A 27,615-nucleotide genomic window follows, 5' to 3' on the forward strand; every position below is an offset into this window, starting at 1 on the left:
GATGGATCGGGTTCCCCCTCTTTTTAAAGGAGAATTCAGAGTCACCTGGCAGAGCCGATTGGCATCGGGTTCACAGCCGATGAAAGAAAGGGCAGATTTCACATTAAAAACACTCCGATGCCACTTTGAGAGTCATGGAGAATGCTGGGGCCTGTAGTTTGTTAAAGTGGCTGGGAACTGTAGTTTAGAGAGCTACAGTTTAGGGAAGTTTTTAATGTTTGATGTTTTATCGCATTTTGAATATTTTGTTGGGAGCTGTCCAGAGTGGCTGGGGAAACCCAGCCGGATGGGTGGGGTATAAATAATAAATTATTATTGTTATGTACTGAGTTGAATAGGATTCAGAATGCAGCAGTCTGATTGGTCCTAGAACAATAGGACCCAGAATGCAGTAGTCTGATTGGTCCACAGGAGCCACCCAATCCAGCTCCAGGTGGAAGTGAATCCACAACCGGATTGGCCTACAGGAGAATCCCGGAATTAGCCAATCACGTGGGGCCCATTGTGTAAATAAGGTATATAAAGCAGACATTCCGGGGGAACTTCCATTCCTCCTCACCACTATGAGCTGAATAAAGAGCATGAAATCCACTCTCAACTCCGAGTATATTTCAATTATTATTATTATTATTATTATTATTATTATTATTATTATTATTCTGTGAGGACAGTTCCCTTTACAAATCTCGGTTCCCTGGGATTCTTTGGAAGAAACCGTGGCTGTTAAAGTACAATTAGGAATGGTGCAAATGTGGGTAGAATCAAAATGTACTGAAATTGCAGCTGTAAGTTGCATTGATGGCCACCAGTTTATGGGATGCCTTTTAAAAAATGGAGGAAAGGCTAGAATATCGTGGAAAAGTTCCTTTCTTTCACTAATTCAACTTCAAAGGTGAAACTAATATATGAGATAGACTCATGACATGCAAAGCGAGATATGTCAAGCCTTGATTTGTTCTACAGGTGAAACTCGAAAAATTAGAATATCGTGGAAAAGTTCCTTGATTTCAGGAATTCAACTTAAAAGGTGACACTCATATATGAGATAGACTCGTGACATGCAAAGCGAGATATGTCAAGCCTTGATTTGTTGTTTGTGATGATCATTGCACACAGCTGACGAAAACCCCAAATAAACAATCTCAGAAAATGAGAATATTCAAGGAAATCAGCAAAACAAGGATTGCAAAGCAAGCAAGATTGGACCTCTGAGAAGTAGAAGCATATCTTGCTTTGCATGTCATGAGTCGATCCCATATATTAGTTTCACCTTTTAAGTTGAATTACTGAAATAAAGGAACTTTTCCACGATACTCTAATTTTTCGAGTTTCACCTGTATACATAATTCTGGCACTGCCTGAGAGGTTAGCGAGGCTCCGAGCAGGAGACTAGGGGCATCATGGCTGAACCCCTGCGCCCCCTTTTTTCCGAAGCAACTGCAAATGTCGCACCGGAGCGAATGGATCTGTCACCCTGTCCCGGCTGCACTGAGGTCAGCGACCTCAGCGTGCTCTGGAGGAGAAGGAAGGTCAGCCAAGATTTGCCAGGCGCCACGTGCGAGTCTCCAGCTCCCAATCAGCCCACTTTGAACCTCTCTCTGCCTGTGTACAGTACAAAGTCCAGGCCTGCCAGGAACCAGCTTAAATGAATTAGCCGGTCTCTTTCGAGCTTCCACCAGCTCAAGAACGAACAATCTTGCAAAGGTCAGTGTCAGAATTCTAATATCTATTCCCTTTCTCTCTCTGTGTGTGTTGGAACTGATTCATACGCCCCATTTACAGACCCTGTTTTTATTTCTCTATAAGATTTACAGGCATACAAATCGCAAACACACAAATCACATGCATTTCCAATACAGTACTCATATATGTTTGACTTCCCTTCTCCCTTTTTGTGGTTCCTTTTTAAATTTTTTTTTTTTAAGACTGCATTTTCCACATTTTTAAGCCATTCTTTAATTTCTCTTGATCATGTTTAACTGCTTGGTTTACGTAAACCCCGCTAATTAACTTACTTGCATACAAGAATTTTTCAGATATTCCACAATTTCCCCCCAATCTTTAATAATTTCTTCTTCTTCTTGGTTTCTTATTACACCTGTTAAACAGACGCTGTTTTCTGCTAAATCACCATCTCACTTGCCCTGATTTTTGTCTTTACTGTCTTGTTTTTTAATCTTTATTTCTAACTTTTTTGTGTTTACTGTGTTTCATTTGGCTCGAAACGCTTATAAAACCACTTGACAAATGTTTCTGAAATGTGAAGCTGTATATAAATTTGCTTTTTAAAAAAGTATGTGATGAAAAGATATCCGCCTCATCTTGTAAATCGGGACACGGGTGCAGGTGCAGAGGAAGCTTACAATATTGTCAGTCAAGCCGCTGTTGCAAAAAAAAAAGCAGCTAATAAATTTAATAAATAATAATAATAAATCCTAATGTCTACTCAGAAGTAAGTCCTGTTGAACTCACTGGGACTTACTCCCAGGCTAGTGGGTTTAGGACTGGAACCTCCTCAATCCCCAATTTATTTTTTACATATACCCTTTTAAAAACCCTGTAACGTGTGCATGCCAAGACACGTGTTTACCGCTGTACCAAGGATCGGGGCTTGTATTCTGTCAGGAATTGGAGGCGTCGTGCGTGAAGCTGCCGAGACCCTCCCCCTGCACACGTGCACGGAGGCTGACCCGAAGCTGTTTCGATTCATTGCCAAAGAAGCCCATTTTCTGCCCGAGGATCCCCGCCCCGCGCGGCTTGCTGGGTTTTGCAGTTCGCCTCGAACAGCTGCTGCCGGCGAAACCTGGAGGGCGTTGGCGGAAGGCAACTACATTTCCCAGCGTGCTTTGCGAGACGCTTGGCGCGACCGGGCAACCAGGAAGCTCCCTCTTTTGCAAATGGCGTTGCATCAGGGTGCTCAACCCAACCTCCAGCTCTATCCTTCGGGAATTCCTGTGCGAATTGTATAAAGGTGCAATCATTTAAGCTGCAGTCCTGAATGCATCTCTCGCTGTGTTATTTGGATTGCTGCGAAGGGCTGAGTAATGTGGATTATAGCCAGGTATCTCTCAATATATGTATGCATATTTTGGAAAAAATGATTGCATTTTGATTTGCAAAAAGAGGCGTTTCCCAAAGGAGAGGCAAGGCAGTCCCGTCCCCCCCCGCGGCCCCGTGGATGCAGCCAGCAGGGCTTCAGTAGAAAGCAGCAGCACACGCTATTTCCTTTTGCAGGGCTCCCTCGCAAGAAGTTTTGCATTCAGTGGCTTTTAATGTCTTAGAGAAAGAAAGAAAGAAAACTAGAACTCTCCCAGGCAGAGATACCCAACAAGAGACTGGCAGCAGGCATAAGAAGCCGCCTTAAAACTGAGTCAGAGCATTGGTCCATGTAGCTCAGGACTGCCTACACTGGCAGGCAGCAGCTCTCCAGAGTTTTCGAATATGGCTGGGGTTGAATCTGGAGGTCTTTTTGCATGCAGAGCAGCAGGCAATATACTCCTGTCCTGCTGACAATTTCAGCATTAGGTGAAAGCCATTTGGGGGAAGACGTGGTGGGACGTGGGTGGCGCTGTGGTCTAAACCACTGAGCCTAGGGCTTGCCGATCGGAAGGTCGGTGGTTCATATCCCCGCGACGTGGTGAGCTCCCGTTGTTTGGTCCCAGATCCTGCCAACCTAGTAGTTTGAAAGCAGGCCAGTGCAAGTAGATAAATAGGTACCACTCCGGTGGGAAGGTAAACAGCGTTTCCGTGCGCTGCTTTGGTTTGCCAGAAGCGGCTTAGTCATACTGGCCACATGGCCCGGAAGCTATCTGCGGACAAACGCCGGCTCCCTCGGCCTATAGAGAGAGATGAGCGCACAACCCCAGAGTCGTCCACGACTGGACCTAATGGTCAGGGGTACCTTTACCTTTGCCTTTTATGGCTGTTAAAAGTACAGTCATACCTCAGGTTACAGATGCTTCAGGTTGCATTTTTTCAGGTTGCGGACCACCAAAACCCGGAAGTACTGGAACGGGTTACTTCCGGGTTTCGGCGGTGGCGCATGCGCAGAAGAGCTAAATTGCGCTTTGTGTACGCGCAGAAGTGCTGAATCGCAACCTGTGCGTGCGCAGACGCGCAGCTGTGGGTTGCGAATGTGCATCCCGCACGGATCATGTTCGCAACCCAAGCGTCCACTGTACTATAGGAATGGTGCGAATGTGGGTAGAATCAAAATGTACTGAATTTTCAGCTGTAAGTTGCATTGATGGCCACCAGTTTATGGGATGCCTTTTTTAAAAAATGAAGGAAAGGCGATCAGGCACCTTGGCTTAATTAAGCAGAACCTCAATGTTCAGAGGCAGCAGTATATCACAAAATATTAGCTGATAAAGAGGATTGCAATGCAGAGAGAATTGCTGGTTTCCTGGAGGTAGCTGATGGACCTCTGTTGTGTTGGAAACAAATAGGTTTCTTGGGGAGTTTTTTGCATGCAGAGCCAGCGATATCCCCTTGTCCTGCCGATCAGCCACAATTTCAGCATTTCCCAGTCTGCAAAGGGTGCTGTGTCTTCTTGCAACATCCTGTAACTTTCCCTCTCCTCCTGCGCCCTTTGTGTTGCCTTCATCAGTTATCTTTTCAGGGAACTCTATGCTCCGCCCCCACCCCAAGCCTTTCTGAGGCTATCTTGACCTGGGAAAACATGTACAGTATTTCAAAGTTGGGGAGGAAAACCCACGTGGGTTAGACTCGCCGCCTGGTGCCAAAATTCTCATCTGGGAGAAAGCACCGCCCCGTAAGTTTAACAAATTTGTGTTTTGCTGGCTTAAGAGCTGTGGGTGCTTCTTGCTTTCTGAGCAATCACCCTGATTTGCTTTCAGAGGGAGATGAATCTGGCAACCTTACAGGATTTTTTCCACAGTGCAGTTCTGTGTAAATTTATTTGGAAGCTAAATCTTGTTGTTTTCAATGATGGATGTCGCCTAGATGATCCTGTTCTCCTCCAGATGTTGTTCTGCTCCATAGAATCAGAGAATTGTAGAGTTGGGAGGGACCCCCAAAAGTCATCTAGTCTAACCCTCTGCAATGCAGGAATCAGCTAAAACATCCATGGCAGATGGCCGTCCAAGCTCTGCTTAAAAACCTCCGAGGAGAGAGAGTCCCATCACCTCCTGAGGGAATCCGTCCCACTGTCAGACAGCTCTTCCTGTCAGAAAGCTCTTCCTGATGTTTCGTCGGAATCTCCTTTCTTGGAACCGGCAGCTGTGGGTTCGAGTCCTGCCCCCACCATCCCTTGCTCAGGCTGATAGGAGGTGGCGTCCAGTGACATCCGTAGGACCACAAATTGCCCCCGAAAGTGTGTTGTTTAGGCCTGCAGTCTTGGAGTGCTTCCATTTGACCTTTCAATTGAGCGTTCACCCTGATTTGTTTACAAGGAAATTAATGGCATTACATCAGAGGAAGTGTTACTCACACTTTCCAGTTCATTTTCACATAACTTAATGCAAAAAAATTCTGATCTTTTGGAGATGTGTTGCCCCAGACATCCCAATCAATTATAAGTCTGCATGTGATTGAATCACACCTGAGAATAGTGAATTAAGTGCCTTTTTGTTTTCTGAAGTGTGGTGTAGGGGTTAAGAGTGATAGACTCGTAATCTGGTGAACCGGGTTCGATTCCCTGCTCCTCCACCTGCAGCTGCTGGGTGACCTTGGGTCAGTCACACTTCTCTGAAGTCTCTCAGCCCCACTCACCTCAAAGAGTGTTTGTTGTGGGGGAGGAAGGGAAAGGAGATTGTTAGCCGCTTTGAGACTCCTTCGGGTAGTGATAAAGCAGGATATCATATCCAAACTCCTCTTCCTCTTCTCTTAAGGATGGCATCTTTGGTGATATATAAAAATATGAGTGAAATAACAAGCAGCTTTCGGTTTGTGTTTGGGAAAGGACGTTTAGGCTTCTGTGCTGGAACCTTCTGCCATTGTTTCTCCCTACCTCTGTCCCTCCAGAACTGAAAGGTGATAAATTGTTATTTCTTCTAAGAATTAATGGAGGTCGTTCTGCTGGGGACTGGGTGCCCTATGGGTTTCTTTCTGGGAACAAGGGCCTTGGGAGATAATTTTGAAAAAATGGCAATGAACTTTGGAGCAAAAAGAATCTGGAGTCTTACGGCATTCACAGGGAGCATGGGTTGTTGTTGTTTTTAGCTACACTGCGGACAAAGAACTGATGAAAGAACAAATACCTATTGCCGACTTTTTCTTAAGCTAATGCGTGGCTTGGAGGAAGAAAGTGGTCAGAGAAAAGTACCCCCTCCCAACACCATAGCACTAGAACTGAATGTTGGAAGGTTCAGGAGAGGCAAAAGAATGGATTTCTACAAACAGTGTGTAGTTAAACTATGGAACTCACTGCCACATGAAGCAGTGATGGCCTGGATGAAAATAAGATTAGACAAATTCATGGAGGATAAGGCTGTCAATGGCAACTATGATGCCCAGCTCTGCCTCCATGGTTGGAGGCAGTGATGCTTCTGAATGCAAGTTGCTGGAGAGCATGGAGGTCTTGCGTCCTTCTGGTTGGTCACTGTGCTGTTGAATTTTCATGAGATCGTAAGAAGTTTGCAAACGGATGTGGTAAAGTGATTAAGAGTGGAAAACGAGAAGCTGAAATCGACCAGGTCACCCATCCCTGCTTGAAGCTCAAGCACATAATGCACATTTCCCTCTGGGCATGTTAGGATGGCAGATGTCCGGATTTCACTGGCAGTGCACTTTGGAGTATGGAGAGCCACATTGTAAGCAGAGGTTTATCTTTTAAAAAAGTTGTAGCTTGGGAAAAAGGAAGGTAGGAGCAGGGGCCCCAGAACCCTTTGCAGAAGACTCCATGGACTGCCACGCAACAGGACCCTTGCATTCATCAGCACATGACATTACAGGTATTTTTGGATCAAATTATCACAAAATTGCAAGTATAACTGGCACGGAACTCCCACTAAATACCATTCATAATTGCCTTGTGGGTATCTAAAGAACTTGGTACCAAGGACGGAAGGAAGTTAATTTCTCCTCTGCTGCTTGCAGACCCTTAATAGTTTTATAGCTAGGGACGCGGGTGGCGCTGTGGGTTGAACCACAGAGCCTAGGACTTGCCGATCAGAAGGTCGGCGGTTCGAATCCCCGCGACAGGGTGAGCTCCCGTTGCTCGGTCCCTGCTCCTGCCAACCTAGCAGTTCGAAAGCACGTCAAAGTGCAAGTAGATAAATAGGTACCACTCCGGCAGGAAGGTAAACAGCGTTTCCGTGCACTGCTCTGGTTCGCCAGAAGCAGCTTAGTCATGCTGGCCACATGACCCGGAAGCTGTACGCCGGCTCCCTTGGCCAATAAAGCGAGGTGAGCGCCGCAACCCCAGAGTCGGCCACGACTGGACCTAATGGTCAGGGGTCCCTTTACCTTTACCTTAAGCAACAGATATATCTTCAGCATAACTGTTGGGTTAATATCAGCTGCTTAAAATTAGCTCCACCGCTCAAGAGATGGTCGAATAAAATATGCTAAAAATGATGGGGTGAAATAAAATATGACAGGTTGTTTTTTTCAGAACACATCCTGTTGCCAATGGCCTGTCTAGGCCAGCATCCTGTTCTCACAGGGACCAAAAGGATGTCCCAGAGGTCCTCCAGGATCATAGAGGTGCTACTAGAAGGGCTCCCCCGCCTTCTGCTTGGTTGCGAGTTGTCATTGAGTACAACCTGGGATGGGCTGTGCAAGGCAGAAATTGCCAGTGTCTTGCATGTTGTTGCAAGAAGAGGAGCCTTGGGCAGGGAGGGATATACATAATTATAATAAATCAGGGCCTCCTCAGAAGTAGAGCATCTGCTTTGCATGCAGAAGGCCCCAGGTTTAATCCACAACATCTCCAGATGGGATGGCAGTATCTCATGTTTTGAAACCCTAGACAGTGACTGTCCACCTGTGTGGACAATGCAGAGTTAGGTCTGACTCAATATAAGACCACCGCTTATGTTCCAGAATGTGGCAGCTAGACTGGTGACTGGGATTGGCCGCCGAGACCACATAACACCAGTCTTGAAAGACCTACATTGGCTCCCAGTACATTTCCGAGCACAATTCAAAGTGTTGGTGTTGACCTTTAATGCCCTAAATGGCCTCAGTCCAGTATACCTGAAGGAGCGTCTCCACCCCCATCGTTTTGCCCAGACACTGAGGTCCAGCTCCAAGGCCCTTCTGGCGGTTCCCTCACTGCGAGAATCCAAGTTACAGGGAACCAGGCAGAGGGCCTTCTTGGTGGTGGATGAGACCCTACCTGCCTGCAGACTGTCTCGCCAGAGTGGTGCATGCTCTGGTTATCTCCTGCTTGGACTACTGCAGTGCGTTTTACGTGGGGCTACCTTTGAAGGTGACCCGGAAACTACAACAAATCCAGAATGCGGCAGCTAGACTGGTGACTGGGAGCAGCTGCCGAGACCATATGACACCAGTCCTGAAAGACTTACATTGGCTCCCAGTATGTTTCCGAGCACAATTCAAAGTGTTGGTGTTGACCTTTAATGCCCTAAACGGCCTCGGTTCAGTATACCTGGAGCATCTCCACCCCCATCATTCTGCCCAGACACTGAGGTCCAGCTCCAAGGCCCTTCTGGCAGTTCCCTCACTGCGAGAAGCCACGTTATAGGGAACCAGGCAGAGGGCCTTCTTGGTGGTGGCACCCACCCTGTGGAACGCCCTCCCACCAGATGTCAAAGAGAAGAACAACTACCAGACTTTTAGAAGACATCTGAAGGCAGCCCTCTTTAGGGAAGCTTTTAATGTTTAACAGACTACTGTATTTTAATACTTTGTTGGAAGCCGCCCAGAGTGGCTGGGGAAACCCAGGCAGATGGGCGGGGTATAAATAATAAATTATTATTATTATTCCTTATCCACAATGATTGATATGTGTGGGTAAGCCATGGTTAGCATTCCAGACATTCAGGCCAACCATGGTTTGTGCCCCTTCTCTACCTCCACCCCCTGTTTTCTGGGAACCCTAAGATGTTTCCTAAACAGCGGCTCCCAATGGTAGATCAGTGTCCCAAACCATGGTTTTGCTTGTACACCTGGAATGCATAGTTCAGAGTCTCAAGTATGATTAGCACAAACCACGTGGTTCGTGTTTCCTCGGAAGCAACCCTGTGTGGAAGCTCTCGCTGGGTGCTACACATGGTTGCCCCAACTAATTTCCACTGTCCTTTGCAGGTTGATCTCTCGGCCATGTCTCTGCTCCTTGATTTCGTGGATGTGACCGACCCCAGCTTTGGGATAGCTGTCCTCTGCATCGCCTTTAACCCTCTTTTCTGGAATCTGGTATGTTTTGTCTATTTTGCCAATTCACTGACCGGGAGTTGTATTTTTAGGTTTTCTGCCTAGCAGAGGCAGTCACCATGGTTTGGCCTAGTTCTGCACCAGCGCTTCCTCTCTTAGTGAACTTTTTCAATGAGTGATGGGTTTTCTTTGTTTCCTCCTCCAGTGCTTGAATGCCCTTGACTCTTTGAACTCTTCCTTTCCTTTCTCCCGTTATGATTTTTTTTATTATTACTGTTCTGAGGAGACACACAGGCTGCAATCAATTGCTTTTACTCTGCCATGATTGCACGGCGTGGGGATTGAAAAGCCAATCAGTTGGAAAGCGGTGAGCTCAGGATAGTCAAGCCACAGTTGATGAGCTCTGCAGAGGCAAACAGGAGTGCACAAGAAAATGTTTGTCCAAGACCTGCAAATCTTAAGCCTGCCTCTTTCCCATGCGGGTCAACCTCTCTTGACTTGGTCTTTGTCATGTACTCTGGCCACAATCCTCCGTCTAGCTCAGAGGCAGACACCCACCCCTCACAGGACCAACAGACCCTTCTTCTGTTTGGATGACAGCCCTGCAGCCATCCCTCACTGTCTCTTATGCCGTAGGAGCCAGTGGTTACAAACTAGGTCTGTTTAAAGGAACAGACAGCTGCTCATATGGGGTGGGGCTAAAAGGACCAGGCCATCCAGCCTTCAGCAGATCTCAGAAAAGTTCAGCATGCAGCTGAGGCAACAGATCTCCCAGAGGGAGTCCTAGCAAGCTCTCTCTGCTGGGAGCTCTCCAGGGTGCTGACCGGATGCATTTTTTGCTCCACTGTGCATGCTGCCACCCTGGTCAGGATCTGGCAGTTCCGACTACATGTGACTGGACTGCCTGACTTCCCTTGACCCTGCTGTCTGGGCTGCCCTATCGGTGAGTGTCATGGTGCCGTCACAGCTCTCCTGGAAGTAGGTGCGACATCCTCGCTCCATTTGCCTTTGTGTGTGTGTGTGTGTGTGTGTGTGTGTGTGTGTAGGTCTGTGTTTGAAGTCCACTCAGTAGCAGTGAGGGTGTAGAGCAGCCTTTCTCAACCAGTGGGTCCCCAGATGTTGTTGAACTACAACTCCCATCACCCCCTAGCTATCAAGGCCAGAGTTCAGGGATGATGGGAGTTGTAGTCCAACAACATCTGGGGACCCACAGGTTGAGAACCGCTGGTGTAGCGTCTTCACTGCAGCTGTCCCTAGGCTTGACCTGGTGGTGGACGCCAGAAGTAACTCTGCCTTTTCACGCTGCAAGACCCAGCCTATTCTGGCCTTCTCTTGGTAGCCAATCTGAGAGAAGGGATGGTGCCGGGTTTATTTATTTATTTTTCACTAGGTGCTAGATTTTTCCTTTTTTGCCTAGTTTTTGTTGTCTAGCAACCAAGAGAGCTACAGCCCTTTCCCCAAACTCAACAGGAAGGTAGGAGGCTGCCTTGTCTACTGATCCATGTGGCTCAGTGTTGCCTGCACTGACTTTCAGCAGTTCACCAGGGCTCCCAACCCTACCTGGAAATGCCAGGGGGTGAGCCATCTTCGTGAAAAGCTCATGCACTACCACTGAGCTTGGGTCCGTCCCACCAGCCTTCTAGAAACTTCTATTTCTGCCAGTCCCAAAATTCGACAGATGTTTCCCCTGGGCAGGAGCCTCTGCAGCTACCCCTGAAGTTTCACTTTGGGTGAGTGCTGGCAGCCGTTCGAAGTGATAGCTACAGGGGCAGCCAGAAGATCAAGGCAGGAAGGGGCATTAAAGTTCCAATTTAGCAGCAGCAAGATGACTAAGAGGAAATGAGCTTCGCTGATTTTCTGCAGCCCCTCTAGTCTCATTGGCGGGGCATTAAGAAGTACGAACAAATAACTAGAGCCTGAGCAGGATATGCCACCCACCATGCCGAGATATTAGATGAATTACCCGCAGCGGCTGTCAGGGAAAAAAGAAGGCATTGACAACAGAGTTATTGGAACAAAGGGAGGGAGGGAGCAAGTGCTGAGGGAGGAATGGAAGCTGGGTAAACAGTTGCAGTCAGATGACTTCTGGGATAGGGCAATGTTTTTCTTTTTCTTTTTTACCTTTGGTCAATCTTTATTGAGTTAAAATGAATACATCCATACAGTATTTGCCATTACAAGCTTAGACAACATAAGAAAGAAAGAAAAGAAAAACGTGAAATTAGGACAAGTGTATAAAAATCAAGGAAAAAAATAAGAGAAAAAACAGGAAGATCATTTTGGGATGTTCATCTTCACCACCGAGATTCTACCCTATAGCAAGAGATGTGATTTATTCCAGGTTTCCATTTTTTTTCTTAATCTCCTTCCACGTTTCGACATAATTATCCTCATATAGGTTGATACTTTTTCTTGAAATCCAGACCCCTAGATATTTTAATTTATTCTTTTATCTCTAAGCCCGTCATTTCTTGAAGTTCTTTGTTCTCTTCTGTACTTAGATGTTCAGTTAGCATTTTAGCTTTTGGGTAGTTTACTTTTAGGCCTGCCGTTTTCCCATATATTTTAATTAATTCCAACGCCACAGGAATGCTTTGCTCCGGATCTTGTGTTGTTATTATTAAGTCATTTGCGAATGCCCTGACTTTATAGGATTTCCCCCCCTCCCAATTACATCATGGATGCTTTATGGTCCTTGACCACTGGCTGTCCTGGCAGGCAGGATGACAGCAGCGAACCAGCAGCAGATGACATGAAGTAAGTGGAGTTCCCCCTTTATTAGAAAGAAGAAGGGGGGAAAACGAGGATCTGCACAGGAGTGTCAGGCCTAATGAGCACAGCCACTCTTTTTTTGGTAGGTCTTGCCTCTATGAAGCAGTTGCTGAGACAGAAGGTTCCCACAGATCATAGCTGTCAACCGTCCCTTATTTGGCGGGAAAGTCCCTTATCCCAGCGCCGTGTCCCGCTGCTGTCCCTTATTGATGATGTCCCTTAAATTTCCAGGGTTTCAAAGGAAGCAGCTCCTCTCCCTCCCTCCCTCCCTGCCGGCCAGGGAGGAGGGAGGCTCCAACTGTGTTTCTTGGCTGTGTTGCTCACCCAATAAGGAGTCTAAGAATGACGGGGGGTGGAGCTTGCATGCCTTGTTCCAATCAAATCGGCCGCGTTGCCCGGGGACTCGCCTTTGCTCAGTGCTTCCCAGTGGAGAGGTGATGGTGGTTTTCCTTGCTGCATCCCCTTTGCCGGGTTGCTGCGCTGTGGGAACCTCCGCTTGAGGCTTCGTTTGGCTGCTGGCTGGGCTTTCTGCCTTTGGCTCGGAGGGGCTCAGAAGTTGAACATACCTGTGCCCAGAAAATCCCTTATTTTGGCTGCTGAGCCCTTATTTTCGAGGCTGCTGGTCCCTTATTTTCAAATCTGTAAGTTGACAGCTATGCCACAGATGCCTAAGTCCCCTCTTCTCCAGGGCTTTTCACCAGCAATTGGAGACTGCGCCTGTGTGAAGCCTGTCACTGCCCGTTTCAGCCCCCTCCTGGTTCTGGGAGACGAGGGTGGGGAGGGGACAGGGAGACACCCAGGCCTCTTCACTAGCCAGATTCATTTCTGCCTCTTGGCCTCCCTCCAACCATTCACCTGCTTCAGCTTCTGCCTCTGATTCTGGACTGCTCTCTGCCACAGACTCTCCCTGCTCACAAAGTTCTGTTCCCTCTTGAGCTTCCCACACTTCCTCCTCCCGATCTTCTCCCTCTTCCCACCCATCATTGCCCCACCACTGCACCATGGGCTCTGAGCCTTCTTCCCTTTGTGGTTCCCCAGCTGCTTCCTCTCACCACTCTTCTGTGTCCAACCAGTCCAGGACACAGGGTCTGATGGGAGCTGGGAGTCCAGCCACTTCTAGAGGGCCTCAGGATCCTTCTCCCTGAGTGAGGAGGATCTTGGTTGGGTAGGAGGGTTTGGAGAAGACATCTGTCTGGAGCTCTGGTGATCGAGTGCCCACTGAAGAGCACAAGAAGAGCCTGCTAGATCTTGCCACTGCTTGTGGGGAACCTAGAAGCAGGATTTGAGCAACAAGAGCAACTCTCCCCTCCTGTGGCTTCCAGCAACTGCTACTCAGAAGCATTACTGCCACTAAGCATGGAGGCAGAGCACAGCTGTCATGGCTAGTAGCCATTGATCGCTTTCTCCTTCTCCAGTTGTCTTGTGAAGCTATCTAAGATGGTGGCCATCACTGCCTCCTTGGAAGAAATGGTTGTAATAATAATTGTAATAGATTTTTATTTATATCCCGCCCTTCCTGGTTCAAAAACCGGGCTCAGGGCAGCTAACAACAAATTAAAAACACTTAATTGTAAAAGCAGCATAAAATACAGTATAAAAACATGAAAAACAATAAAATTCAAAATTCAGAAATCAATTTAGGGGAAAATAAGCATTAGATAACCCCCAGGGCTAGCTGGCTGAATTGGTCCTACTTGGGCCAGCGAGGAGGCCAGGGGAGAATTAGCTGTGGGGTCTCAGAGCGGGAAATCTTCATAAAAGGGAAGGGGGAGGGAAGAGAAGGGAAATAAAAAATCAGGCTGAATTCAAATTAAAGGCCAGGCGGAATAGCTCTGTCTTACAGGCCCGACGGAAGGAGGTTAAATCCTGCAGGGCCCTGGTCTCATGGGACAGAGCATTCCATCAGGTTGGAGCCATCACTGAGAAGGCCCTGGCCCTGGTGGAGGATAGTCTGACTTCCTTAGGGCCCGGGACCTCTAAACTATGGTTATTCATGGACCTTAAGGTCCTCTGCGGGGCAGACCAGGAGAGGCAGTCCCGTAAATACAAAGATGGTCCACTCCAGAGACTGGATGACGTTCCAGAATGCTTGAAGTATCTTCATAACTTAACCCAGCGGCCTTGTTCTGTTCCTGACCTGACGCACACTCCATTTCGTCCTTGCAGTTTTGGAAAGAAGAATTGAATACGGAATGTGGAAAGATGTCACACACAACATGTACCCATGCCTTCTTCCTTACCAGTTCCAGCTGGGCAAGGTGCATGTGGCTAGGAACGGGAACAGGAAAAGGAAGCTCACATTCTAGAAGGGCAGTGTGGTGTAGTGGTTAGAGTGTGTTGGACTAAGACCTGGGAGGCTAGGGTTCAAATCCCCACTCGGCCACACACACACACACACACACACACACACACACACAAACAACTCACTGGGTGCCTCTCAGCCTAACCTATCTCTCAGGGTTGTGGTGCAGATTAAATGAGGCGGGAGAAAACACAGCACCTTGTGCCCCTTGAGAAAAAAATGGGATGTAAATGCAATTGAAATTCACTTACTCGCTTACTCACTTCCTGATCAGAAATAGTCAGCTGTTATCAGTTGCCTGCAGGGAGTTAAGGCCATTTTGGAAACTGTTTTTCAGAGCCATTTTGATGTTGATGTCTAACTGTCGCTTCTCACCTTTTTCGGGGAGCGATTGTCCCCACACCAGACAGCGAGTTAAAAGGGAGGATTGTTCATCCCATTCCTTCTGGCCTTTTGATTTCAGAAATAGAGGTGACCTTTCTCATACCCCCTTTTTTGAATAATGACATTTCCAGAGGGTGGTGGTGGTTTGAGGCTCTTGAATCTGCCTGGGAGAGAGAGAGAGACGCTGGCGGTTGAGACTTTCTCTCCCTGGCTGAAAGGCATTGATCATCGACGCTTTGTCAACCTCACGGCTGTAAAGCGAGCAAGGTTCTAAGTAGGCTAACTCATAACTCCGACACCTGGGGATGCTGGACAAAAGCTTTGTCGGCTGCTAAATATAGTTTTCCAATGACTCGGCATGTCTGAGTTATACACAAAAGCGCGACAAACTGGGTCATTCAACTGGAGATATTTGATGCATCCGTGGATAGGATTCTGCCCCAGTCGCAGACATCAAAACTGTGAGTGGGGTGAGGCAATACACTCTTATTTTGTGGGGGGCAGCAGGGCTGGCCATCTTTCCCCCTTATTAAGCTCCCCTCAAGCAGATGTCCTTTTGCAGTGAAGGTGAACTGCAGCAGAGGAGAACCGCTGCTGCGTCTGGCAAATAAAAGACAGAATGGAAAAACCATGCCTTACATCCTTGGTGACAGCAGGGAGAAAGATGTATGGCATACTTACGATTAATAGGAAAGGGGTAATCCTTTTTTTGGGAGGGAAGGGGGGCTTCCAGGAGGTAAGGTAAAAAGGTAAAGGATCCCTGGATGGTGAAGTCCAGTCAAAGGCGACTATGGGGTTGCAGCGCTCATCTTGCTTTCAGGCCGAGGGAGCCGGCGTTTGTACACAGACAGTTTCTGGGTCATGTGGCCAGCATGACTAAACTTCTTCTGGCACAATGGGACACCTTGACAGAAACCAGAGCGCACAGAAACGCCGTTTACCTTCCTGCCGGAGTGGTGCCTATTTATCTACTTGCACTGGTGTGCTTTCAAACTGCTAGGTAGGCAGGAGCTGGGACAGAGCAACGGGAGCTCACTCCATTGCGGGGATTTGAATCGCCGACCTTCTGACTGGCAAGCCCAAGAGGCTCAGTGGTTTAGACAACAGCGCCACCCGCATCCCTTGGGTACCTGTCTCTTGGTCACTCTTTCTTGTTTGCTCGCCATGTCGTTCTTGTCATTTGCCAGCAGGGGGCACTGTAGGAGCAACATACTTTCTCCTCCCATCAGCTTTGAACCGGTTGATATTATTCCCCTCCCACCCACTTGGACGCCTGTTATAATGACATTTTACGACCAAGCACTTGAGGTTCGCGGAGAGAGAGAGAGAGAGAACAGAAACATATTTATCTCTTACCTCTCTCGGTTTCCTTTTCTTATTTACCTTTGATGAAATAAATGACTGGGCACCACTTGGAGTGTATATTGTGCTCTGTGTTATTTTGCGTGTGAAAGTGGAAAGCAGGAATCCGCACTTTAGATAATGGCTTTGTCTGTTGGGACCAGATTCGTGGAACTCATTAGGCACTCCAGTTCCTGCTGGGTGTTTGCAAATGGCTTTGGAAAGGTTCCTGACAACCTCGCTTGGGTTCTCGTTAAAAGGCCTGAGCCATTACCTGAGGACGTGGGTGCATGCCAGGGCAGGTGGCTGAGCTGTGCTGAGATCACTCTTAGGACAGCCTTATTCCTTGTGCACCCGGTAGATCACTGCAATGTGCGGGAGAGTATCTCCTGCAAATTCCAAAGAACTCAGAAGCTTGTTTTGTAGTACAGTCATACCTCGGGTTACAGATGCTTCAGGTTGCGTTTTTTTTGGGTTACGGACCCACCGAAACCCAGAATTACCAGAATGGGCTGCTTCCGGGTTTCGGGGGCCGCGCATGTGCAGAAGCGCTAAATCGCGCTTTGCACATGCGTAGAAGCACTGAAGCGCAACCCGCACATGCGCAGACGCGCCGCTGCGGGTTGCGAATGTGTATCCTGCAGAGATCACGTTCGCAACCCAAGTGTCCATTGTACAGTGGTACCTTGGTTCTCAAACACGTTGGTTCTCAAAATCTGAAAACCTGGAAGTAAGTGTTCCGGTTTTTTAACAATTTTCGGAAGCCGAACATCCGGTGCGGCTGTCGGCTATTGTTTCCGGGGCGTCTGCACCAATCAGAAGCTGTGCCTTGGTTTTCGAACACTTTGGAAGTCAAACGGACTTCCGGAACGGATTAAGTTTGGTGCTTTCGTTTTTGCTATTTATTTTGCAGTTTTGTTTTTGAGGCTTTTTCGGTTAATTTGTTTTTGTGACTGTGTGGAACCCAGTTCAGCTACTGATTGATAGATTGTGTGACTGTGGAAATGGATAAAAGCCCCCCATCCAAGCAATGGCTATCATCAGTGCAGGGAAGAAATTTTTTTTTCTTTTAATTTTTATCATCTACAATACTGTCTTTATTTATTTTATAGTACAGTACATTGATTATTTCTTTCATTTTATGGATCAATGGTCTTGTTAGATGATAAAATTCATTCTAAATTGCTGTTTTAGGGGTTGTTTTTAAAAGTCTGGAACGGATTAATCTGTTTTGTATTACTTTCTATGGGAAAGTGCACCTTGGTTTTGGAACGCTTTGGTATTGGAACGGGCTTCCAGAATGGATTAAGTCTGAGAACCAAGGTACCACTGTATCGCCAGGTCAAAAATTATGAAACCAATGTCACAATGTGGGCTTCAATCTGTGTGGCCCCTCCCTAGGACCCAACTCCTTCCTCCTTCCTTCCTCTTCTGGATCCAGTGTTTAATGGGGTCCAGTTGTGCCTTCTGAGCCCACTCAGATCCTTCCCTGGGACATCTGACTTCCTGTCCTCCTGCCATTCCTTTTTCTGATCTGGCCACCCACTCCCTGACACCTCTATAGGTCCACCTAGTCTACAACGATGCCTCCAGCAGTGGCCAACGAGAAGTTTATGAGAAACTCCTAAGGACAGCAAGAGAGGATGCAGCCATTATTATTATTATTATTATTATTATTATTATTATTATTATTATATTAATACTCTGCCCTCCCCAGCCAAGACCGGGCTCAGAGCGGCTAACAACCGATATAAAAACAAATTGATTGAAATACAACTTAAAAAACAAGATTAAAATATAGCATTAAAACATTAAAATGCAGCCTCATTTCAGTGGAAACTCAAATCAAAAACATCTTGCCTTGCCAGCCCCCAGCCCCTGGTTTTCAAGGGATGCTGTCTCTGAACATGAGAGTTGCAGCCAGATGTGATGGCTAGTAAAAGCAGACCAACTTTCCAGGAATTTACCTTTTCCCCTTTTGCAATGGTCTCTGAGCTAGAGGTCACTGCCCAGCCTTGCAAATAAGCCAGGGAAAATTACTAGCCTGCCTTTTGTTTTCCACTAGCCTGCAAAGAGGCTAGAAAGTCTGTGTTTCTCTGCTGACTACGACCCCCTCCTTCACAGCAGAACTTGAGTGATACTTGTAAACACAACAAATACCGTTTGTGGAGTTGTTGTTGTTGTTGTTTAGTCGTTTAGTCGTGTCCAACTCTTTGTGACCCCCTGGACCAGACCACGCCAGGCACTCCTGTCTTCCACTGCCTCCCGCAGTTTGGTCAAACTCATGTTAGTAGCTTCGAGAACACTGTCCAACCATCTCATCCTCTGTCGTCCCCTTCTCCTTGTGCCCTCCATCTTTCCCAGCATCAGGGTCTTTTCCAGGGAGTCTTCTCTTCTCATGAGGTGGCCGAAGTATTGGAGCCTCAGCTTCAGGATCTGTCCTTCCAGTGAGCACTCAGGGCTGATTTCCTTTAGAATGGATAGGTTTGATCTTCTTGCAGTCCATGGGACTCTCAAGAGTCTCCTCCAGCACCATAATTCAAAAGCATCAATTCTTCGGCGATCAGCCTTCTTGTGGAGAATATTGTTTGTGGAGTAGACAGGAACAATATTAAAGAATATAAAACTGTGCGGAAAAAATGATGATAGTATAAACAGTACAATGAGAATGATTGGAAGACTCATTTTGTCAGAAGTCTTTTTTATTTAAGTGTTTAATTAAGTATTAATTAGGAAGATTAAGAGTTTTTTTATGTACATAAATTTCCTTTTTCTTTTTTCTGTATTTTCTTCTTTTCTTTTTTCTTAATTCTTTTTTCTTTCATTTTCTTTTTGTAGTATGGGATTGCAAATTATTTGAATAAGTGTGTAATTTAAATTAAAGTAGATTCTTTTTAAAAAAAGAGGAAATGCAGGCCAGTAATCTCTTTGCAAACCACTTCTCTCTCTCTTTTTTACTATGCATCTTAGTGGAAGAGTGATACACAGCCCCAGTGTAGGCAGCTAGCCCAGAAGCCAAGCAGACAGACCAGCGGAAGGGAAATGAAGTGAGGTGTCTCTCTTTTGCCAGTCCCACTCTTTTCATGCAATTACCTGGTATTTTAGGCACGCACCTGTATGGAATTCCTGGTCACCTATGGCGACCAGTCCAGTTGCTAAATGCCAGCGTGTCACTCTTATAGCAATACCATCTTTCAGGCAAAGCAAGCAATCCGCCCCCCTCTTTTGCAACAATATAAAATAATGCGTCCCTCTTTTGTTACGTGCAGGCTTGTGGCTGTCGTTACAGGGGAAGGCTGAACACAATTTGGTTTTAAAAAAGCACTCGCCACCAGTCACATGGTTTCACTCCGTTCTGACGTACATAGCTCAGTTTTGTTTTGTTGTTAATGCCATTGATTTTAGAGCGCTTGCCAAATTGGAGGGGCACAGGCGAGGGCAAGCGCGTTCTGGCAGATGGGCTTAGCCGTTTGCAGGCGAGGTGTGCTCCCTGCTGAGAGCGGTGTTCTGTTTGGTAAAACATTAACTCTAAATTGTGATTTCTGCTTACAGCATGGCACTTTTTTATATATATAAGCGATGGGAAGCGGGATCAAGGAGGTTGTGTCTGCAGGGACACTCCCTTTGTCAGCTTGGAATTCCAGCTGGGGAATAGAAGGAGGAATCTGGGATCCTTCTGCGTTTTAGCTGTAGCTGGAATTTCCCCATGCCCGACAGGGAGCAGGAAAGATGGGCGTGGTGAGCCCAAAACAGGTTGCAGGGTTGACCTCAGACTCAGGACTGGATTCAGGTTTGATGAGGCCCTAAGCCAGCGGTTCTCAACCTGTGGGTCCCCAGATGTTGTTGGACTACAACTCCCATCATCCCTGAGCTCTGGCCTTGCTAGCTAGGGGTGATGGGAGTTGTAGTTCAATAACATCTGGGGACCCACAGGTTGAGAAAGGCTGCCCTAAGCTACTGAAGGTAATGGGGCCCTTTCTATGTCCAGTTGTCCTTTGTTAACAACAAATGCTCGCTGTTTTTTGTGTTGAATACATGCTATATGGTATATTTATGGACCTAATACAGTGATGGCCAAACTTGGCCCTCCAGCTGTTTTGGGACTACAACTCCCATCATCCCTAGCTAACAGGACCAGTGGTCAGGGATGATGGGAGTTGTAGTCCCAAAACAGCTGGAGGGCCAAGTTTGGCCATCACTGACCTAATAGCTATGTATCTAAAGCTATTTGCACATGTTGCCATGCAAGCAGTCCATGCAGAATGTAGGCACCCTATATATAGAAAGGAGCAACCCAGTGATATTTGAGGGAGCAGGCTAGCAGGCGGGGCCCATTACTTACATCATAGGAGCCTACACAACACAAAACACTGTTGCTGTACGTAGGTTTTATTTTATTTGGTTTTTTATCTTATATTTTGGAAATGCACATCCAGATTTTTCTTTCTTTAAATTTTTTCGGGACCCCCAAGAGCGTGGGGCCCTAAACTATAGCTTGTTTAGCTTATACGTAAATCCGGCGCTGCTCAGACTCCTCACAGGGCTTGCTGGACCTGTAGGGCAGAGGAACATCAGCTCAGATATGTCTGCACTGATCCATTATCGTGCACATGCTCCAGCAAATCTGTGTGGGGAGTGAGTAGGATGGTGGGCCAGCAAGAGGGGCAGTTGGTTAGCAAGTAAGCTGGGCTTGCAGCAGTGGGTGTGTTCAGCGAGAAGGTTGGCTCCCGTGAGCTGCTGGGCTTTGGTGAGGAGTAAGGGGAGGGGGGCTTTGGAGAAGAAGCAAACTGAGCCGGGGCATTAGCCCCGAGTGAGTATTTGTGGAAATCATATATGTCCATAAGTATTCTCCTCCTGGGAGTTCCTTCATGATTGAGAATGAAGGTTCTCTACAGTCTCAAATGAGCCAGACTTTTGCATATTCTCGCTGTGCTGAGTGGGCACGTGCCTCAATATTTGTATATGAAATACAATCAGTATAACCATGCTACAGTGGTACCTCGGGTTACATACGCTACAGGTTACATACACTTCAGGTTATAGACTCCGCTAACCCAGAAATAGTGCTTCAGGTTAAGAACTTTGCTTCAGGGTGAGAACAGAAATCGTGCTCCGGCGGTGCGGCAGCAGCAGCAGCAGGAGGCCCCATTAGCTAAAGTGGTGCTTCAGGTTAAGAACAGTTTCAGGTGAAGAACGGACCTCCAGAACGAATTAAGTACTTAACCCGAGGTACCACTGTACATGCAAAATGAACATCGCCATCATTTGAGAGATATTTTTAAGCAAATCACCACATACCCCCCCCCCGCTGCCAAAAATGTGTGTGTGTGTTGATATTTAGCATCCCTTGAGTGTTTAAATTGGTGCTATTTTCTCTAGAAAAAGAGGTGCTGGAACTCAGCATGAACACCTCCTTTGTTCTCTTATAACGGCAATGGCGCCTACCCCCCCCCCCCCCCGCTTTAAATACAGTGGTACCTTGGGTTACAGACGCTTCAGGTTACAGACTCCGCTAACCCAGAAATAGTACCTCAGGTTAAGAACTTTGCTTCAGGATGGGAACAGAAATCATGCGGCGGCAGCGGCCGGCCCCATTAGCTAAAGTGGTGCTTCAGGTTAAGAACAGTTTCAGGTTAAGAATGGACCTCCGGAACGAATTACCGTATGTTTTGCTCTATAAGACTCACTTTTTCCCTCCTAAAAAGTAAGGGGAAATGTGTGTGCGTCTTATGGAGCGAATGCAGGCTGTCCAGCTATCCCAGAAGCCAGAACAGCAAGAGGGATTGCTGCTTTCACTGCGCAGCGATCCCTCTTGCTGTTCTGGCTTCTGAGATTCAGAATATTTTTTTTCTTGTTTTCCTCCTCCAAAAACTAGGTGCGTCTTGTGGTCTGGTGCGTCTTACAGAGCGAAAAATACGGTAAGTTCTTAACCCGATGTACCACTGTACTTATTTGGGCTTGTTTAAATTGCAGATTAAGGCGGAAATGAATGGGTAGAAACGCGCGAAACACGCATGGATTGGGAACAGGTAGATTTCAGTCTATCAGTGAACTAATTGACTGATTGGAAATATGCAGATTTCTCCAGCCCAGTTTCTCCCTCTCCTCTCTGTTCCATCTCTGCTTCCTCCCTTTCTTTGGCCCACAGGTGGCAAGGTAAACAGAGACTTGTGGGTTTTCCTTTTTTGCTGACGTGGTTCTGTATGCAATTAATGCAGGGTAGTTGGTGTGGGGTCTGCATGATTAGCATTGTGCTATAAATTATGATAATGCTTGGCTTCCCCCATGATGAGAATCATTTAAAACCGACGTCAAACACTTTGATCTTCTCAAATTGGAAACGTCACATTTCAGGTGCATTAAGGCAGTGCCCTCTGTTACGGTGCTGTTGTTGTTGTGTTGTTGTTGTTGTTGCTGCTGCTCCTAATTGGGTGCAGCTGTGGGACACCGTGGCAGGAGCACAAAGGTTGCTAATGGGGGAACATTAGGTACCCTGCGAAGGGTGATGAGCTGGACTCATTCCCTGGGGTGCTTGGCATTCCAGATGATGCTGGCTAATCACCGTCTTGCTGCCTCTGGCTGGTCATTTTAATGGCCTATAATGCTTTATTTTCGTCCTGTATTCAGGATTTCATTAAGGGTGCCTTAATCAACGCCTACCGTACTGGCTTCAGAGAGGTGAGCAGGGAAGCAAAACAACCTCAGCGTGGTTTTGATTTGCAACTGGTGGGCATTAACAGTGGGGGTGATCTAGATTTAGTATCCTAATCGGCCGTGCGGCTAATGAGGGGAGCAGAGCTAGAATCCAAGCGATGCAATTATGGAGGGCGGAACCATGTTGTCTGGGGAGGGGTATGGTGGTTGGGGGGGGTAGCACCGCCATACTATGGATGGGGAAGAAATTTGGTTTGCACCCAACTCGCCGCGGCTAAGATGGCATGCAAACAGCTGCCCTGTGACATTCATGCTTCTCTGAGTTTTGGGAAGCAGCTCTGCAAAGATGTAAGGCAAAGGGACCCCTGACCATTAGGTCCAGTCGTGGCCGACTCTGGGGTTGCGGCGCTCATCTCGCCAAGGGAGCCGGCGTACAGCCTCCGGGTCATGTGGCCAGCATGACTAAGCCGCTTCTGGCGAACCAGAACAGCGCACGGAAACGCCGTTTACCTTCCCGCCGGAGTGGTACCTATTTATCTACTTGCACTTTGACGTACTTTTGAACTGCTAGGTTGGCAGGAGCAGGGACCGAGCAGCGGGAGCTCACCCCGTTGCGGTGATTCAAACCGCTGACCTTCTGATCGGCAAGTCCTAGGCTCTGTGTTTTAACCCACAGCGCCACCTGCGTCCCTTACCTGCAAAGATGAGATGTGTACAAAAATGCATATGGGAAAGGGTGCATAACGAGGCGTGTGCATACCTGGATTTCAGGAGCCAAAATGCTGCTTCTGTGCAGCCTGCAGCAGGAGCAGCAATCATTTTAGAGAATTGTTGCAGCTTGCCTTTATTTCCCCCACCCCAGTGCCCTGCTCACAGTTGTGAAGAATATTCCAGTGCTAAAAATGGTCCGTGTCAGTATTAAGAAAAATAAATAGAAACCGGCCTATATATATTTGGAGTGTCCCTGGATCAAGCGACTTTTCTTCTTTAAGTTCTCAAAGTTCTCAAGCTGTAGCCCAAGGTGGTCATCTGAACTATCCAGATGTTTAACTGAGAATAAATCACCGTCAGTCCATCACTTGCAAAATAAGGCTTTAGAACTGTCTTGCCTGTGGGATGTAACATGTGCAGTCAAATACAACATTTCCTGTTTGCCTAGCGCAGACATGCAGGGGAATGTTGGTCCAGCCAGTTGAACTTCCTGTTACACCTGGTCTGGAGCATCCTTCCTTTGCATGTGACCAGGTAGGTGGGCGTGACCCTTCCAGACCTAACGAAAAGTCCAGTCATGCGGCTACCTTCCTCTTTTGATGCCCTTTCTTCTCTTGGACTGCACTGCTGGCTCTCAGCCAGCAGCATGTGGGATGAGTTCCCATATAGGATGAACTCAAACCCTCTTCTGTAACTCTAAGCTAAAGCCTGCCTTCAGGGATCCAGCTGTGAACTGAATGTGAGGAAACTTCTTATTACTTTCAAAAGAAGACTGTTGTGTCTTTATTCTTTTAGGAGGGAATCAAAGGGGTCTCACCAGGAATAATAGAACTTAAGAGATTCTAATGCAGGCATAGGCAAACCCGGCACGCCAGATGTTTTGAGACTACAGTTCCCATGATCCCTGACCACTGGTCCTGTTAGCTAGGGAGGATGGGAGTTGTAGTCCCAAAACATTTGGAGGGCTGAGTTTGCCTATGCCTGTTCTAACGAATCTGCAACTAGCTTCCTGCTTTGTAAAGAGGGGAATGTACTCTGCTGCATGAATAAACTCACTAGCCTGAGTTAGGAAGGATACTATTTAATCAATATATCCTCCCCTGCTATCCACAACATTCCCACATTGCCCCAAAATGGCTACTGCAACATTGGTTTAGGGAGCCACTTAGTGCCTAATTTATGTATATATCTGAGTTTCTAACCCTGAGAAACGGAACAGTAGAGGGGGGAGCACATTGCCAGAGTAGGTGCCGTTGTGTTATTGCTCATCGGATTATGCTTCCAGCCGGACGCATCCTGTTCCTCTTCCTCCCAAACTCTCAGAGGCCTCAATCAATGCAAAACTCTCTGCTATAGCTTCTCGGCTCCATTGGGAAGGTGTTTCCTGTGAGTTGTGTTCTTGCTGAACATTATTTAATTGCTTCCTCCGTTTGAAGGTTCTGCATGTGTGCAGGTGACAGTTCTCGGGTCCTGCCTTGCCTTATGCGAGGGCAGGTCGCTGTTTGACAGGAGACAGAAACGAAATCTTCAGGAAGCTCTCCTGAAATAATAACACTCACCAGGGCCTTCCGTCTCCAGCTCATTGATTGATGAAGCCCCTTGGGCTCCTGTCTCACGTGCTTTTAGGATGGAACAGGTAAGAGAGATTTCACCTGACGCAATAGCTCCCTAAGACGCGGAAATGAGGAATGGGTCCTCTGTCTGAAATTCAGCAATTAGCCAGCAACCCTCGAAGATTGGACACCTTCACGTGGCAGAAGCCGCTCAGTCTAGTTAGAGCGCTCTCCTGGAACCTATTAGACACAAACGTGCAGCTCCCACAGTCTTCAAAAAAGTCAATTTATACGATTGTGGGAGGTGTGGGGCAGGAAGATTGAATTGCTGATAAGCAGGGCTGGGTGGGGGCAATTTGCAATTCCCTGTGCGTGCAAAGAAAAAAAACCATGGAGGTGGTGTTGGGTACAAATTCAGTCTCCACTATCTTTTTACTAAGGGCAAGTTTCTGTCCCTTATGAAGGTATGCTTGAAAGTGTGTGGGCAATGACAGACGCCAGAACAGCAGCAAAACAAGGTTTGCAAGAGGTGCAGTTCCTTGCCCCCATCCCAAGGTGAGCAAAGCTGAAATGAAGAAATAGGTGACTCTCAATAGGGGGGAAAGGCAGGGACCTGGTGAGGTGCGGCCTGACCCAAAACTACAAACATGAGGCGAGGCGGGGATGCCTCACTCGCCCCTATATGTGGTGAGCCGAAATTCCTCTGAAAGACATTTCTTACTGAGAGATTTCCTGAAATTTCTCTCTCTTTTTTCCTCACAGCCCCCAGAAAAGGAGGAATTTTCTCTGCCATGTTTTGTGTGTGAGAGACAGTGATGGTCCGCCCCCCCCCCCCAGCAATCAGAGACTGTGTTGGCGTGCGACCGATCTCTGCTCTGCTCTTTTCATTTCTCTGAGAGTTCTGGCAAACCAGGGGAAAGAAGAGTAGCAGGAAGGGGAGACTCCCTGGCTTCTTCAGAAACCTGCCTCTTCTTTGTCTCCTGGGCCCCCTCCTCTCCTGCCTCTGAGGCTAGTCTGCTCTCTACCACAGACTCTTCTTGCTCACTAAACCCTGTTGCCTCTTCCAGCTTCCAACATCTCCTCCTCCCAGTCTTCTCCCTCTGACCACTCACTGTCGTCTCATCACCACTTCCTGGGCTCTGAGCCTTCTTCCCTTGGGGGGGGGGGTGTTATGGACCTGAGTGCAACAGCAACTAGTATTCAGAAGAATTTTCTGCCCCCCAGCAGTGGAGGCGAAGCATTGTGGCTAGTGGCCAGTGACAGCCAGCACTGTCTAATCCTCTTTTGAAAGCCATCTAAATTGGTGGCCATCACTGCCTCCTGCAGCTGCAAATTCCACAATTTAACTATGCGCTCCGCAAAGAAGCACTTTCTTTTATCTGACCCGATGCTTTTCCCAGAAAGAAAGGAAGGAGAAAAATCAGGTTTTGAACCCAGGTTTCCTTACCTCTTCCTTGCATCCGTGGTCCTTGTAGGCACTGGCTGCCTGACCATTGCTAGATGCCCGTCCGTATTTAACCAGTGAGCTTATTATTTTGCGATTGTGACTGTCAGTGACCACAGAGAGCCCAGAGTTCATTTTGGGCCACTATTCTCCCTTCTTGGCAGCTTGGCTGTTTTGTTCATATCGAAAGGAGCTTTGTTTTCACTTTTGAAAATTCAACAATACGAGGCTTTGGCTTATCAGTCCATGAATGAATATAGCCTAAAAAGTTGTGCCGGGGGAAATCAATTAGACTGGATTGACTTCACTGTCCTCAGCCTGATGTGGATCTGACCTAGGGAAAAGAGGCGTTCAGAAAGTAAACAGATATAGGTTTCATGAGGTCTAGGATGTTGTTTTGCCTTTGCACCTGTCCCTGAGATTATTTCTCAATGAGCCCACTCTTTAAATCCACACATGATGTAATAGCTTGATAAGGTTTTAATCTCTCTAATAGTCTTCAATGTGATTTGCTAAAAGGCCTGTCTCATTACCTAGCTTTGATTATTTTTAAAAGCCCCCCTTTTTTGGCACATGCTCCCATGCAGCAGAAACTGGTAGTAAATGTTCCCCAGTGGTCCCCAGTGCTATAGCAGGTTCTCTCCCCCCCCCCTTGAAACAAAAGGTTGTTTGATCCAGTTCGTGGCGAATCGGCTTCTGTGGTCCTGCCCCTCAGTTTGTTGGGGACGTGATTCAGCCGATTCCCGTGGCTTCTGAGATTTTGCTGGGTGTAGCACGCTCTCTTTCAGACATAATTCCATACTCATAAGGACTAGAAACTTCCTTTAAAAAAACGGGGGAGTGAGAACTGGACTGTGGCCCAGTGGCGTAGCGAGGGTTGCCAGTGCCTGGGGCAAGTCAGGTATTGTGCTTCCTGTTAGGGCCAGGTGACAGCAGAGATGGGGGAGGAAGGGTCTCCCCAGCAGGGAGACGAAAGCTGGAGAGGGGACAGTGACAGCAGCCTTTTATTTTATTTTATTATTATTTATTTCACTTTTTTTTTACACCACTTGATGGTTTTTTTAAAAAAACCAAACAAACCTCAAAGTGGTTTGTTTTTCTTTTGGGATTTTGCGCCCCTCAAATGTTGCGTCTGGGGCAACAGCCCTTCTGCC

At 47.2% G+C, this 27,615-nt stretch overlaps 1 protein-coding gene and 1 long non-coding RNA gene across 8 annotated transcripts in view; both read left to right on the forward strand.

Annotated features, from left to right (window-relative positions):
* The first annotated feature begins 1,430 nt into the window (after positions 1–1,430).
* Positions 1,431–27,615, forward strand: part of PEMT (phosphatidylethanolamine N-methyltransferase) — a 96,481-nt gene continuing 70,296 nt past the window's right edge. Inside the window, exons 1-3 of one of the 7 annotated variants that reach the window (XM_083585901.1) lie at positions 3,040–3,061; positions 9,235–9,342; positions 19,369–19,459. In XM_083585901.1, the coding sequence (XP_083442027.1) occupies positions 19,439–19,459 (21 nt within the window). In that variant the 5' untranslated portion in view covers positions 3,040–3,061; positions 9,235–9,342; positions 19,369–19,438. Of the gene's footprint in view, positions 1,705–2,668; positions 3,062–6,809; positions 7,091–7,446; positions 8,268–8,679; positions 9,343–19,368; positions 19,460–27,615 lie in introns of those variants that run through there. The other 6 variants (XM_083585903.1, XM_083585902.1, XM_083585898.1 and 3 more) reach the window with 6 other exon arrangements.
* Positions 23,720–26,261, forward strand: LOC310749312. The gene is made up of 3 exons (XR_014541559.1): positions 23,720–24,203; positions 25,482–25,572; positions 25,780–26,261. It is a non-coding gene; the product is annotated as an uncharacterized lncRNA (long non-coding RNA).

Source organism: Podarcis filfolensis (genome assembly GCF_964270895.1).
Source record: "Podarcis filfolensis genome assembly, chromosome: 14".
Classification (NCBI taxonomy): Eukaryota; Metazoa; Chordata; class Lepidosauria; order Squamata; family Lacertidae; genus Podarcis; species Podarcis filfolensis.